This window comes from Chiloscyllium punctatum, chromosome 8, assembly GCF_047496795.1.
Source record: "Chiloscyllium punctatum isolate Juve2018m chromosome 8, sChiPun1.3, whole genome shotgun sequence".
NCBI classification, from domain to species: domain Eukaryota; kingdom Metazoa; phylum Chordata; class Chondrichthyes; order Orectolobiformes; family Hemiscylliidae; genus Chiloscyllium; species Chiloscyllium punctatum.
The window spans coordinates 66,930,557-66,943,895 of NC_092746.1; the positions used below are offsets into that span (position 1 = coordinate 66,930,557).

General features: G+C 38.2%; 1 protein-coding gene across 2 annotated transcripts in view; it reads right to left on the bottom strand.

Moving 5' to 3' along the window:
- Nucleotides 1-11,089: 11,089 nt before the first annotated feature.
- The window catches only part of dazl (deleted in azoospermia-like), a 172,142-nt gene continuing 169,892 nt past the window's right edge, over nt 11,090-13,339 (bottom strand). For both annotated transcript variants that reach the window (XM_072574963.1, XM_072574962.1), the window contains exon 10: nt 11,090-11,406. In XM_072574963.1, coding sequence (XP_072431064.1) covers nt 11,377-11,406 — 30 coding nt within the window. In that variant the 3' untranslated portion in view covers nt 11,090-11,376. The remainder of the gene's footprint in view (nt 11,407-13,339) is intronic.

Below are 13,339 nucleotides of genomic sequence, written 5' to 3' on the forward strand. Positions count from 1 at the left end.
GCCTTTGTTCAGATCAAGAATCCATGCAGTCAGACTTAGGAAAAGACCACCCCAACCCCAATGCATCACAACTTCAGAAATATAACGATTATCAAGGAAGATAAATCACATTGGTGGAATCTACCAAGGTTGTCTGTTGCTCTTGGCAGGAAAATCCCAACATGTATCTGAATTGCCTACTTCGTTTAGCTGGTGAAATTCTGTCACTGCCTGTACCTTTAAGCCTTCCAGATGAACATCTGACATAGTCTTTGTTGCCAAGCAGATTCTAAGAAAAATTTCAAGAAAAATGTCAAGAATACCAGGAATGCTTCACTGCATTCATCCCAGCCAAACCATTTGATCCAGTAAATCTCGAAACTAAATTATTTCCTAGATATTTGGATGTCTAAGAACTTCTTCACAATCCTATAACTCTCTTGAGTGGGAGATCTGAAACAAACAAAATCTGAACTAGTGTCAAAGCAAAGCTGTGATAGCTCCCATATTTACAATCTACCTGAAAAGTGGCTATTCATCTCAAAAATCAACTTTCACAGACATTCTTGACCTGCAATATATGGATGAGTGTAGTACCATTGCTCCTTCTGCACTGGAGCCACTCACTTTTCAATTTTGCATACAACCATCCATGCCTGTTGCTAAAGCCAACCTCCTATAAACCCAGACCTGCACAATCAAATATCCCACCTACACATGTTCAAGGTCATGGATATGTGCAAGGTTATCCATTTTGGTCAGAGGAATATAACTATTATTGAAATAGAGAGAATCTTTAGCATGCTTCAGTGCAGAGGGATCTGGGTGTCCCCTTGCATGAATTGCAGAAAGCTCGTATGCAAGTATAGCAGGTAATAGGAAGGCAAATGGAAGGTTGACATTTGTTACTAAAGGAACAAAGCATAAAGAAAAGGAATAGTGCATAAAAGTAGGGGGAAGTATTGCTGCAACTTTACAAGGCGAGACCACCTGGAGTAGTGCATACAATTTTGGTCCCTTACTTAAAGGGAGATGCAATTCCAGCAGAATTAGTTCAGAGGAGGCTCTCTAGATCGGTTTTATATATGAGAGGCTTGTTTTAGGATGGGATATTGAGCAGTTTGGGCATCTATTCCCTGGAGTTTAGAAGAAAAAGATTAATTGAAGTATACAAGATACTAAAGTGGATTGATAAAGTAGATCTAGAGAAAACATTTTCTCACACAAGGCAAACTAGAACAAGGAGTTATAGCATTAGGATGAGATAGTAGATTTAAAACAGAGATGGGAAGGAATTACTTCTAAGAGTTGGGAATCTGTGGAATTCACTATCCCAGAGAACAGTGGATGCCAGGACATTGTGGAAATTTGAGATAGATAGTTTTTATATATATGTATTTTTATTGGAAGAAAAAAGGACATTTTTAAACATTTTTTACAAAATTACAAAGTAATACAAACAAGTATAAACACTAACATACAATTAAATATAAAAGAAATAAGTAATAACCAAACCACAACAGAGAAAAAAACTCCGCTAACTACTAATCTATCCTACAAAGCATAAAATATCTTGCATTACTAGTAAGAAATAACATAATAATTAAATAATTAAGTATATACTCAAAATGGATTAACATCAAGTCATAATAAAACCCGTATTTATACAGAATTCCTCCCCTCGGGAGCACCCAGACCAGCCTGAAACACTACCACAGCCAGACAAAAGCCCTTGACAATATTGGCTGAAATATCAGTGTCTATATAGTTCAGAAAGGGCTGCCATATTTTATAGAATACTTCGGTTTTATGATGCACCATAAGGGGGATATATTCCATAATTAACTTGTGCCAGTTCGAAAGTCCTGGAGAGCCCTCAGCTACCCAATTAACTAAGATATTTTTCCTGTACAGAAAGAAAGAATGGAGAATAGTTTCCTCCTGTGCACATCCAGGGAGGGCAGATTTGAAAAGTCCAGGAAAAGAGACACTGGATCCAATCCAATCACCTTTCCCAAGCTTTCTGTCAGAGCATTCGCTACTCTGTCCCAGCATTTGCAGATCTTGTGACATGTCCATAAACAGTGCGTGAGAGTGCCCACTTCTATTTTACATTTAGGACACATTGGGGATGCTCCTACCCTAAATTTTGCCAGTCGTTCCAGTGCTATAGGAGCCCTATGAAGTATCTTTAATTGAATAGCTTGAGTTCTATTACAAAGAGAGATCTTTCTGGCATTTTCCCAGATGTCCGCCCACATTTTTGAAGGGATTTCTAACCCCAGTTCCTGGTTCCATGTTTAAAACAGTCGTTCCATGTCTTTTGATACCTCGTTATGTAATGAGTGATAAAGAGTACTGATTGAGGGTGGACCCATTGGCCATAGTACTCTTCTCTCCCTATCAGATTTGTAGGGACTGTCTAATGATGTGGTCTTCTTCCGTATATAATCTCATATTTGGAAATACCGAAAAAGGTCTCCATTAAGGCAGTCCAAACTTCTGGTGCAGCTGCTCAAAAGACATCATAACCTCCCCATCGAACAGATCCCCTATGCAAGACACTTCTGGACCTTCAGGTTTTAAATATAGCATCTGTCAGCCCTGGCTGAAAACCCCATGCTCCCACTGTAGGAGTATAAGGAGGGTTTTTGTAAGTTATCCCCTTCTTGCTGCATTATCCTCCAGGCTTTAATCATATTTAATACGATGGGGTTTTTACAATAGTCCATAATAGCTCTCATCTAAAAATAAAAGATTCATGAGGGGACACTTTTTTTTGGGAGGTCTCGCTGTCTAACCAAATTGATTGTGGGTCACAAGAGATCTAATCAGCTACACAGCCTAATAGAGAGCTCAACTGATACCTCCTAAAGTCTGGAAAATACAGTCCTCCCCATGCTTGTGGAAGCTGCAGCGTTTCTAATTTGATACGGGGCCACCTATGATTCCAAATAAAGGAACCAAGCCAGCCGTGTAGTTTATGTAACGCCAGTCTCAGCAACAAAGGGAGCATTCTCATAGGATATGAGAGAGAAGGCAGAATATTCATTTTAACTAGAGCTACTCTGCCTAACCAGGATATTGGGAGATCTCCCCAGCGTTGAAAGTCCTGCCTTATTTTTCCTAGTAGGTGCACAAAATTGGCTTCATACAGGTGACCAAATAGTGGGGTGATAAAAATACCTAAGTATAGAAAACCCGCCAGTAACCACAGAAAGGGAAAACGATCCGTCCGATAAATTGGATATACTAGCGAGACCACTCAAAGGCATGGCCTCCGATTTCATAAAATTGATTTTATAGCCTAAGAACATAACAAATAGATTAATTACTTAAATTAAGCGGGGCACAGATATCAAAGGATTACTTTAGAAAAGGAGGACATCATCGGCATAGAGTGTCTTTTTATGTTTACCCAAACCAACCCGCGGAGCCACTATGTTAGAGTCGGTTTATATAGCTTCCACTAGAGGTTCAATTATTAGCGTGAATAATAATGGAGAGAGAGGACATCCCTGACGACAGCCCCTACACCCATATTGAAGCTATCCAAACCTAAACCATTGGTAATCACGGCTGCTTTGGGGTCACTGTATAATATTGAGACCCATTTAGAAAATACCTCTCCAACACCAAACCTTTCCAGTGTATAAAAAAGATATGATCATTTAACCCGGTCTAATGCCTTCTCTGCATCCAAGGAGACAACTACGCCCAGTATTCTTTCCTGTTCACAGGCCTGTATCATATTTAAGACACTTCTAATGTTGTTAGATGATCTACGGCCCTTGATAAACCCCGTCTAGTCCTCTTTTATGATGTATGGTAATAGGCTAACATTTTAGAAAGGATTTTAAAATCTACATTTGGCAAGGATCAACATATTGGTCTATATGATGAGAAATCTTCTGGGGCCTTTCCTTTTTTAAGAATGAGAGAAATATTTGCTTCTCTCAACAAAGGCAGGAGGCAGCCCTGACGATGTGAGTAATCATACATATCTATAAGTGGACCAGCCAGTTCCCCTATGAATCCTTTATAAAATTCAACCTGGAATCCGTCTGGTCCAAGTGCTTTGCCACTCTGCTGTCTAATTGCATCGAGTACTTCCTGGGTTGCCAGGGGAGCATTCAGGACTGACACCTGCTCAGAGGTAAAATCCGGAAAAGCCAAGTTCTTAAAGAAGAATTCCATCTTAGTTCTATCCTCACAGTCCTATGATTTATATAGTTCAAAATAGAATTTTCTAAAGGCTGTATTGATCCTTTTATGATCACAAGTCAGAGTATCAGCACTTTCCCTAATGGACATGATAGCTTGAGGAGCCTTTCTTTTCCTATCAAGATATGCTAGATATCTGCCAGACTTGTCGCCATATTCATATAGACTTTGCTTTGCAATATTTCCCTCTTTGCTGTTTGGGTAAGTGCTGTATTCAAGGCTGTCCTAAGGGCTGTGATTCTTTGTAGCTTAGTAATAGAGGGCCTATCAACATAAGCTATCTCAGCTGTCGTCAAGCCAGCCTCGAGTAGGCGCTATTGTTCTCCCTTTTGTCTTTTCTGGGTCACAGATTAGGAGATGATCAAATCTTGCACATAAGCCTACCAGAATTAATTTCCAAAAAGGTTTTGAATTCTTGAGAAAAATATTTTATGAATTTGCTATCCTTTATTAAAGAAGGAATTCATACGCCAATGTCAGGGACCTGCCCCATTATCCCTAATCTTAACTTCCATATATACTATGGCATGATCAGGGATTGCTATATTACCTATTTTACAGGACAATATGGAATTCAAAAAGGTGGAGGGAGCAATAAAAAATCAATTCTAGTATGACACTAGTGTGGGTTAGACTGGAAAGTCTCCGCGCTGGGGGTGAAGACACCTCCACACATTTACTAGCCCTAGCGCCTTATTCAGATCCGCCAATTGTGTGGATCTAAGATAGGATACCTGAGTACTATGAGTATCTATCTGTCTGAGTACATAATACAATTAAAATCTCCTACAATTGTATGGCGGGCACAAAAAGCCATCAACTTGGAAAACACTTCTGTTACAAATTTGAAGGGGTGTACCGGGGGCAATAAAGATTCAAAATCCCATACTCCTCTCCATTTATTAGGGCTTTGATCAGTATATACCGTCCAGAGTCATCTTTTATCTGGCTTAAGATTTTAAAAAGATTCTTCCGAATGAGAATGACTACTCTCCTACTTTTTGAGCTAAAAGATGAGAAAAAGGCCTAGCCAAATCCACCCTGTTGTAATTTCAAGTGCTCTTTTACAGGAGACACATCTACTTGACAAAGAGCTATATCAACTCTTTCTTTTTTTTGGAGGTTTGATAATATCTTCTTCCTTTTGATTGGTGAGTTACTCCCCTTGACATTCCACGTATACCACCTAAGCAAATGGCTAGCCATGATCATCCAGGCAAGCCCGACACCCCCCCAGGAGGGAGAACTCCACCCAAAACACCCGGAGTAAAGACCATGGAAAATTCACAAAAGCTAAAATTCTTTAAGACATTTACACCAATACAATTAAAAATTATTGATAAGTTAGAAAAAAATACAAAACACATTTGAAAGGACATTTTCCGCCTTGCTCCCAGGGGGCGTAACTACCTATCAATAACCCCATCGTAACCTCTCCCAACTAGTACCCCACCCTCAACCCAGGCATTACAAAATGGAGTAGACAAATTCAAGTGTTCTATAAAAACAAAGTTAAAAGTGAGTGATCCCCACTTCCCCACACCAACACCTAGGTGCGTTTAGCAAGCATAATACAAAATATAAAACTACAAAGTTACTTAGGATTGTAAGATGACAGAAGAGAACCCTGCTCTAAAACAAAGTAGGACAAAACAAACTCCCCCCACCCACACAAATCAAATAAGCCACACAGCCTGTAAAAAAAAAATCACTGAATAACAAATAAGCCCCCCTCCCTGTCCCCTCAAGAAGGTAATGAACAAAAAAGGGATGGAGAAAGGAAGGATAAACGTCGTAGGGGCAGGGCAAAGTCAAATCATTATCCATACGGTTTGAGTCTTACAGTCTATTTAAGAGAGTATAAAAATTCTTTAGCCTTCTCTGGTGATCCAAAGTTGTATAAGGATCCTTCATGGCTGAAGCACAGAGTTACTGGATAACGCAAGGAATACTGGATATTTTAGGTCTCTTAGATGCTACTTCGCCTCATCAAATGCCCTCCTCTTGCAGACCATGCCTGGAGAAAAATCCTGGAATAACAATCCTGCAACCCTTGTGCATCATGACCTGGGGATCCTTCCCCAGGACTCAGGAGGCTCCGAGGAGATCTGCTTCTGTTTATAGCATTGGAGCCAGAACAAAACTGGGCGGGGGAGCTGGTCTGGCCTGGGCCTGCATACAGCAACCCAGCTGGCCCACTCCACCTGCACCTGGCCTGATCCCAACTCCAACTTTTAATATTTGAGGGAGCCATTGCTCAAAAAAAAACTGCAAGCTGGCCTTCCTCTTCCCATTCGGGAAGGCCCAGCAACCGAATATTTTTCAACGACCCGATTGTCGAGGTCATCGATGTGCTCTTCTTATTGCTCGAGAACCCAGACCCGGTCCACGGCCAACTTGGCAGCAGTTTGAGGTTGCAGCCTTTTGCTCCACCCCTCCGATGCGTTGTTTGCCTCCACAGGTAAGTCCCCGAGGCAGACGCGAACATCTCTGTTGCTGTGGGAGGGGGTGGGGTCCCTGCCTGTTGCGAACTTCGGGAATTTTTGCCCTTAGTCATTTTAAGAACACCAAACTGTTCAAGTTTAATGCAAAATGACTAAGTATGCTGGGCAAAAGCTATTTTAAATTATTTAACAAGGTGTGGTGAAGGCAGGTGCCCCACTTTGCCAGAGTCTTAGGCAGAGCACTACAGACTCAGACTTGCTGGGTTGCCGCCATCTTGAATTTCCCGATAGATAGATCTTTAATTAGTAATAGGTTGAAGGGTTAGGGGGAGCAGACAGGAACATTGAGTCGAGGTCAAGGAGACGGCGATCAGTCGGGTTTTTATTAAATGGAGGAACAGGCTCAAGGGGTTGAATTGCTTACTTCTACATGTCCTTACATTCCTATTAAGGAATATATTGAGAGTTTCCCATACCTCTGAACTCATCTCTCAAAAAGCCACCATTGACAAAGAGGATCAACTTGGAGATGTATCAGCACAAGCTTCCACGAGCTACAGCAGAGTGGTCGACAACACAGATCTCTGCAACTCAATAAAATCCCTAATGTAATTTAATTGTTACCATGCTCTTGTATTGCGGTGAAATGTAGAATGTCTATCAATAACACTAAAGCACGACAGAATTTCCACTACCAACACCTCCACCACTTTCTCCAACTTCAACAGATTGGCTATCAAACCAACATCAGTACCTTTCTCGAAGCAGAGTTCTACAAGATTTCAGTCAAAACTCCTGCAAAGCCAACTATGACAGACTGGACACATTACACTCTGATGCTCGTCTCCCTTGCCAGGTCCTGTTTTGCAACTCTCAAATTCCCAACATTTTAGGGAGGCAAAGAAACTGCTACAAAAATATACAAACTTTCCTTTAAACATGGCAGCATTAACATTAATGATTGGGGAGAGTTTACTACCAATTATGCAAAGCTGAAACAATTTGACGATTAAATCCCAAACAGATGTCATCCTATAATCGAGGTAGTCAATTACAAAAATATGGGCTGTATTGGGCCCAAAGAACAGAAGAAAAAAGATTCACTTTCAATGATATTCAATTCTATATTCCTCAACTTTCTCCAATCTCTTAATTTTCTCCAGTAATCTGTGTCTGGTCATAGGCTTCCTCAAGCCAATGTACTCTAACCCTTTCTCTCAATACTTCTCCCTTAAAGAACTACGGTGTCGGCCAATCTTTATGTTCCCCTTAAAATCCATGTTGGTTTACTCCAGTTTCTTTTAGTTTAGACATAGTATTTCTTTTTAAATAGTCTAAAATTAACTCAAACATTAAACCAATTAGCCACTGGTTACTTGGTTTTGTTCTTTGTCCTGTTCAGAGTTGGCTATTGAAATAGCCATTTTTTCCATTCTCCACCATGTAATCCCTCTTGCAAGAGCTTGGAAAAGCAATTTCCAGGACTGCTGCATCATCCTCCCCTTCAATCTGAGAACGTAACCCATAAAGCTGTGCTACTTCATATGAACCCTTTGTTTTGTTTTCTTCATAGTATTACCAATCATCTGGTTTTCAGATACTTCAGGATTCATCTGATTTTCTTCAATAAAGACTGATGGAAGTAACTTTTTAAAATGAGCTTTCTATTTTAGATAATCTACAAATGGTTTTAAGTACAGAAAAGGATGATCAAACTTTGTTTCTTGTGGTGTTTTACTGAATGCGTCTTCAGGCATTGGCTTATCCTTTCTGATCTTGCTATTCATCTTTTATTTGTGTTAGACTATCAGTCTTCATGCTCTTCATTCTTCTTCCATCTCCACTAAATCAACCCATAACATTTTAAATAGTGTTGTAGTTTTTGTATTGGCAATTTTCCTTTCTAGTTACACGCAGAGCTGACTTACATTTGAAAGCATACAATTTTGCATATAAATAGTTTGTGTTGCTAGTGACAGTCATTTAATTAAGTTACAGCTAAATTGAAAACAAATAGGAATAGCAAGAGCACCAAATGGACTCTGTGCTCCTTACACTGAAAAGCAGGCATGCTTCAATAACTTTGAAGTTTTCAAAACCCAAACCACCCTCAGATTCTGAAAATAATAAATAAACCAGAGTGTGATAGGATGTTAAAAATAAGATGCAGTAATTAAACTGGCAGTTTCTGAGGCTTAATGAGCAAAGCATCCCTTGTGTTGCAAAAGGAAATCATCTCGCAGTTAGTGTTAAACATTTCTAAAATATTTTCTCAAATTTTAAAGTATACTTTATTCGGAAATAAATTTTTGCAGTTGAATAAACAGAATGGTCTTCGAGTTAATATGTTTAGTTGATAGCCAACTCTCATCTCATTCCAAATAGTTACAATGGGTCAAAAAATCTCCACAGGACAGAAATGTACAGTGAACAACAGAATATCTGGCAGTACTAAACATGCTGTTTAGTATAAAGAACAAAAAGGCACATAACATTTACAAAATATGAAGGACTTTTAAAACTGAACCACACATTTTAAACATGAAAAGCATTTGCAAACAATATGACAGTCGCACGAAATTTTAACTAGGGACAAGAAACTTGAAAATATCATTTTGTACATATACCTTAAACATAGAAAATTTGATACTTTATTACAAATTTCTTCTTTCAATATACGCAGCTTATTTTAGTTTTAGGAAATATTTCACTAAGTTTCATCACTAACAAAGTTTAAGATTTTTAAAATCTTATAAGCTTATATTTTTCATTGATTTTTCACTAGTTAACATGAAGGAAGTACTGACCCTGCTAAACTCTGGAAAATGTGATCCCTAATTTAAGTTAAAATTGGAATTGTCATTTACTATTTTCTATACACAAAAATGATTTTTATTTTGGTGTCACACTATTAAATCACAAGCCCAAGTTGGTGCCAGATTACCAAACAAGGTCGAGCATGGTTAAAACACACTTTAAAGAAAAGCTCTAATTAACCTATATTTTATGGAGCAGAGAACTCCAATATTCAGTTCATCGCAGATTCACCATTTTACCTAATACAATCTTCAAAATGAGCACTTTCCTCACAATAGTTGTTTCAAAGAATATCAATTGTAAACACAAACCAATTAAATACTTCTTGAATTAGATGGACAATTAGAAGGACAGAATTTTAAATTAAAATTCAGAACTTTCAAGATATTAATTAAAGCTGTGTACACTATAGCTTTTCACTGAGAGAAAGACAAAGACAATCTTTAATTTTCCCAAGATGCAGGTGTTTCAGGCAATGCAAAGCATTCAAACAATTTACAGATAAAAGGCACACAGAATTTACAAAAACGCTAATGCTTAGATGAGTACAAATATGCAAGTTATTTCAATTCAAAATGGTGCTAGCAACTTAATATTGGACATATTCTCTGCATAATACAAGTTGCTATAACCTTTAGTTTCATTTGAGAACACTAGCTTACAGTGACTAAATTAAAAAGATGCAATTTCAACTTATTAAAAATAGACCCATTAAATTACTGTGGGTCACAGTTCAAATTTTTAGTGAAACTATAAGACACTGTAAAAGAGAAGGTTAAAAATGTTGGATAGAACTGAGCTTTGAATGAGAGCTTAAGTGATCTTGCAAGTATTTAGCCCTCCAATAATGGCAAAAGTCAGCTCATCCATGTAAAATGGTGTGGATATAAAATACAGGATCAGAATCACTGTGTAGTGAAATCTCAATATTTGGTAAAGAGACCTCCAAGTATTCTGATACGGCATTGTCCTTGTCTAACAAATAATTGAAATTCTACTACAATGTGTGATATCTTCTACCACGATGATGATAAAAATCTATATTTCCTACAGTTATGGTAAAGCTTCATTTAAACTTTTCTGTAGCTGGTTATAGACATGAATTTTTAAATAAGAATATTGCAAGTATTGCTCACAGCAAGTTGACACCACTATATTTCTCTTTGGGAATCAAATCAAAAACATTGTGTGAGGGAAATGAGAAAAGTATTGCAAATTTGAAACAAAAACAAAAAATATGAAGCAAATGGTTATTCCTTCCACAGATGCTTGTTGAGATGCTACATATATCTTGTTTCTTTTGTTGCAATAGCTTGTTTGAAAAGGTGTTTCAAGATAAGAAACAAAATACATACCAGAATTTTACATTTTCTTAAAATTTAGCTTTGGGACTGAAAAAATATATATTCTCTAATCAAACTATAATCAAAAGGCAAATTTACTGCTTTTAATTGGCATTAGCATTCTCTTTGAATTCAGTCTTCAAGTAGGTCATAAAGAAGGTAAAAGAAAAAAAAAATAATTAAACCAATTCAGTTTCACTTTTAAAGCTAATGTAGTTAGCCTATAAGGTAAGTTATAATTTTAGGATACACTCACCCTAAGTTTGTACGTTAGAAATGAAATATGTCAGAGAAATATGAAGTGGGTCTACTATCAATCAAGTAGAGACAAGAGTGATTCAACTGGAATGTGACCAAGAACACACTTTTTAGTGCTTCTAGTAGGAAAATGGATTTTAGTTTTACATGATCAAAAGTGCTATATGACAAAACCAACAATAATAATGTAGCCCATTCTTAAGGATCAACACAATAAAGATATTAGCAAAGATCAGATTTGAAGATCACTTTGTTTTATCCACCCTGTAAACAGGACCAGTTACTTCACTTCAGATGCTGGACTACTACTTCTAAACTGTAAATCTGTGCACTCTTTTCTCCTAAAAAAAAGAAAGGCAAAACAAGTTAGCAAATTTAAAATATGTTTTGACATTATCTTTCTGCAATGTACTTAAATAATATTAGACTAACTCAAGACATTAGTGTTAAAACGTAAACTTGCACTTGTAAAGACTTTTGCAGTATCTTGCACTGACTCAAGGAGTATACTATTTTATTGCTTTTAAAACTACGTCCAGTACAAAGACAAATTATAAGAACATATTTACATTGTATCTTCAGTTTAATGATATATCCCAAGGTGCCTTACAAGTACATTACAGGGGAAAAAAAAAGACACCAAATCAAATGAACAGCTATTAGTACAGATGACCAGAAGACTGCTGTGACATTGGTTTTAAGTCAGGTATCAAGAAGAAAAACAAGGTACAGGGACAGGAAGAATTCCAGAGCTTCAGCAACCGAAGGCATGGCTGCAGTGGAGTAATTAAATCAGAGACGGTCAAAAGATCGATCAGTGTTTGCACCTGTGAAGTTCATGTGACTGGAGAGTACAGGGAGGGGGCAAGGCCATGTGGGGATCTGAAAATATGGATCACAATTTTAAAATCAAAACATTGTTTCACCAAGGTTCAAAAGTAGGTCAGCAAGCCTAGTCACTGATTGAATGGACTTGGTGCATGCTTAGATACAAACGGAGTGTGCGATGACCTCAAGCTTATGAAGGGTAAACTTGAGTGGCCAGCCAGGGCAGCACTGAGGCCTCTAGATTTCACTATTCAAAAGACACGAATTGAGGTTTCAGTTGCAGATGACAGCCAAAAATGTAGGACTGGATTATATAGTCAATAGATTAAAAAAACTTTAAAACATTAAAACTGTGTCAGTGAAGTTTGATTGTATTTGGAAAGAAAAAAATATTGGACATTTTTCCAAGATATATTGTACACAGGGTATTCATTTCTTGACAAGAACTGACTCCACAAGAGGATACTTGAGTCACTCGTTCACAATCTATTTTTGTTAATAATGACATGCAATTTTAGATGAGGTCAGTCATCTCAGCTCCAGGACAGCTCTGCTGGAAGTCTTCATAGTACTGTCCTAGGCCCAACCACTTTCAGCTGCTTCATCTTTCCTCCATCATAAGACCAGAAATGGTATGCCTGCCAATGACTGCATGATCTTCAGCAACATTTGCCACTCCTCTGATACTGAAGCAGTCCATGCTAAAATGCAACAAACCCTGAACAATATCCAGACTTAGACTGAAAAGTGGCAAGAACAATCATGCTACATAAATGCCAGGTAATGGTCATCTCAGATAAGAGACAATCTAACCACTGTCCCTTTATATTCAATAGTGTTACTGTCACTGAATTCCTCCACTTCAACATTCTGGGGTTATCATGACCAGAAAAACAACTGGATCTGCCATATAACTACAATGGTTAAAGGCGAAGAGTACTGCAGCAACTAATTCACCTACTGATCCCCCAAATCGTAGCCACCATTTATGAGGCACAAGACAGGAGCGTGACTGAATACTTGCCACTTGCCTGGATAGTGCAATGCCAACAACATTTCAGAAACTTGATACTATCCAGACAAAGCAGCCTACTTGACTGGCACATCCACTAACATCAACTCCCTCCACCATCAACACTCAGTAGCAGCATTTATTATTACAAGATTCACTGCAGAAATTTGCCAAAAAGATCCTCAGATCACAACTTCCAAACTCAACGACTACCATCTAGAAGGACAAGAGCAGAAGATACTTGGAAACATCACCTGCAAATTCCAGTCCAAGCCACTCATATCTTGACTTGGAAGTATATCACTGTTCTTCTCAGCATTGTGGGTTTAGCTACAATGCATGAACTATAGTGGTTCAAGGCGGCAGCTCACCACTGCCTTCTCAACTAGGGACAGGCAACAAATGTTGCCCCAGCCAGGGACACCCACATCCAA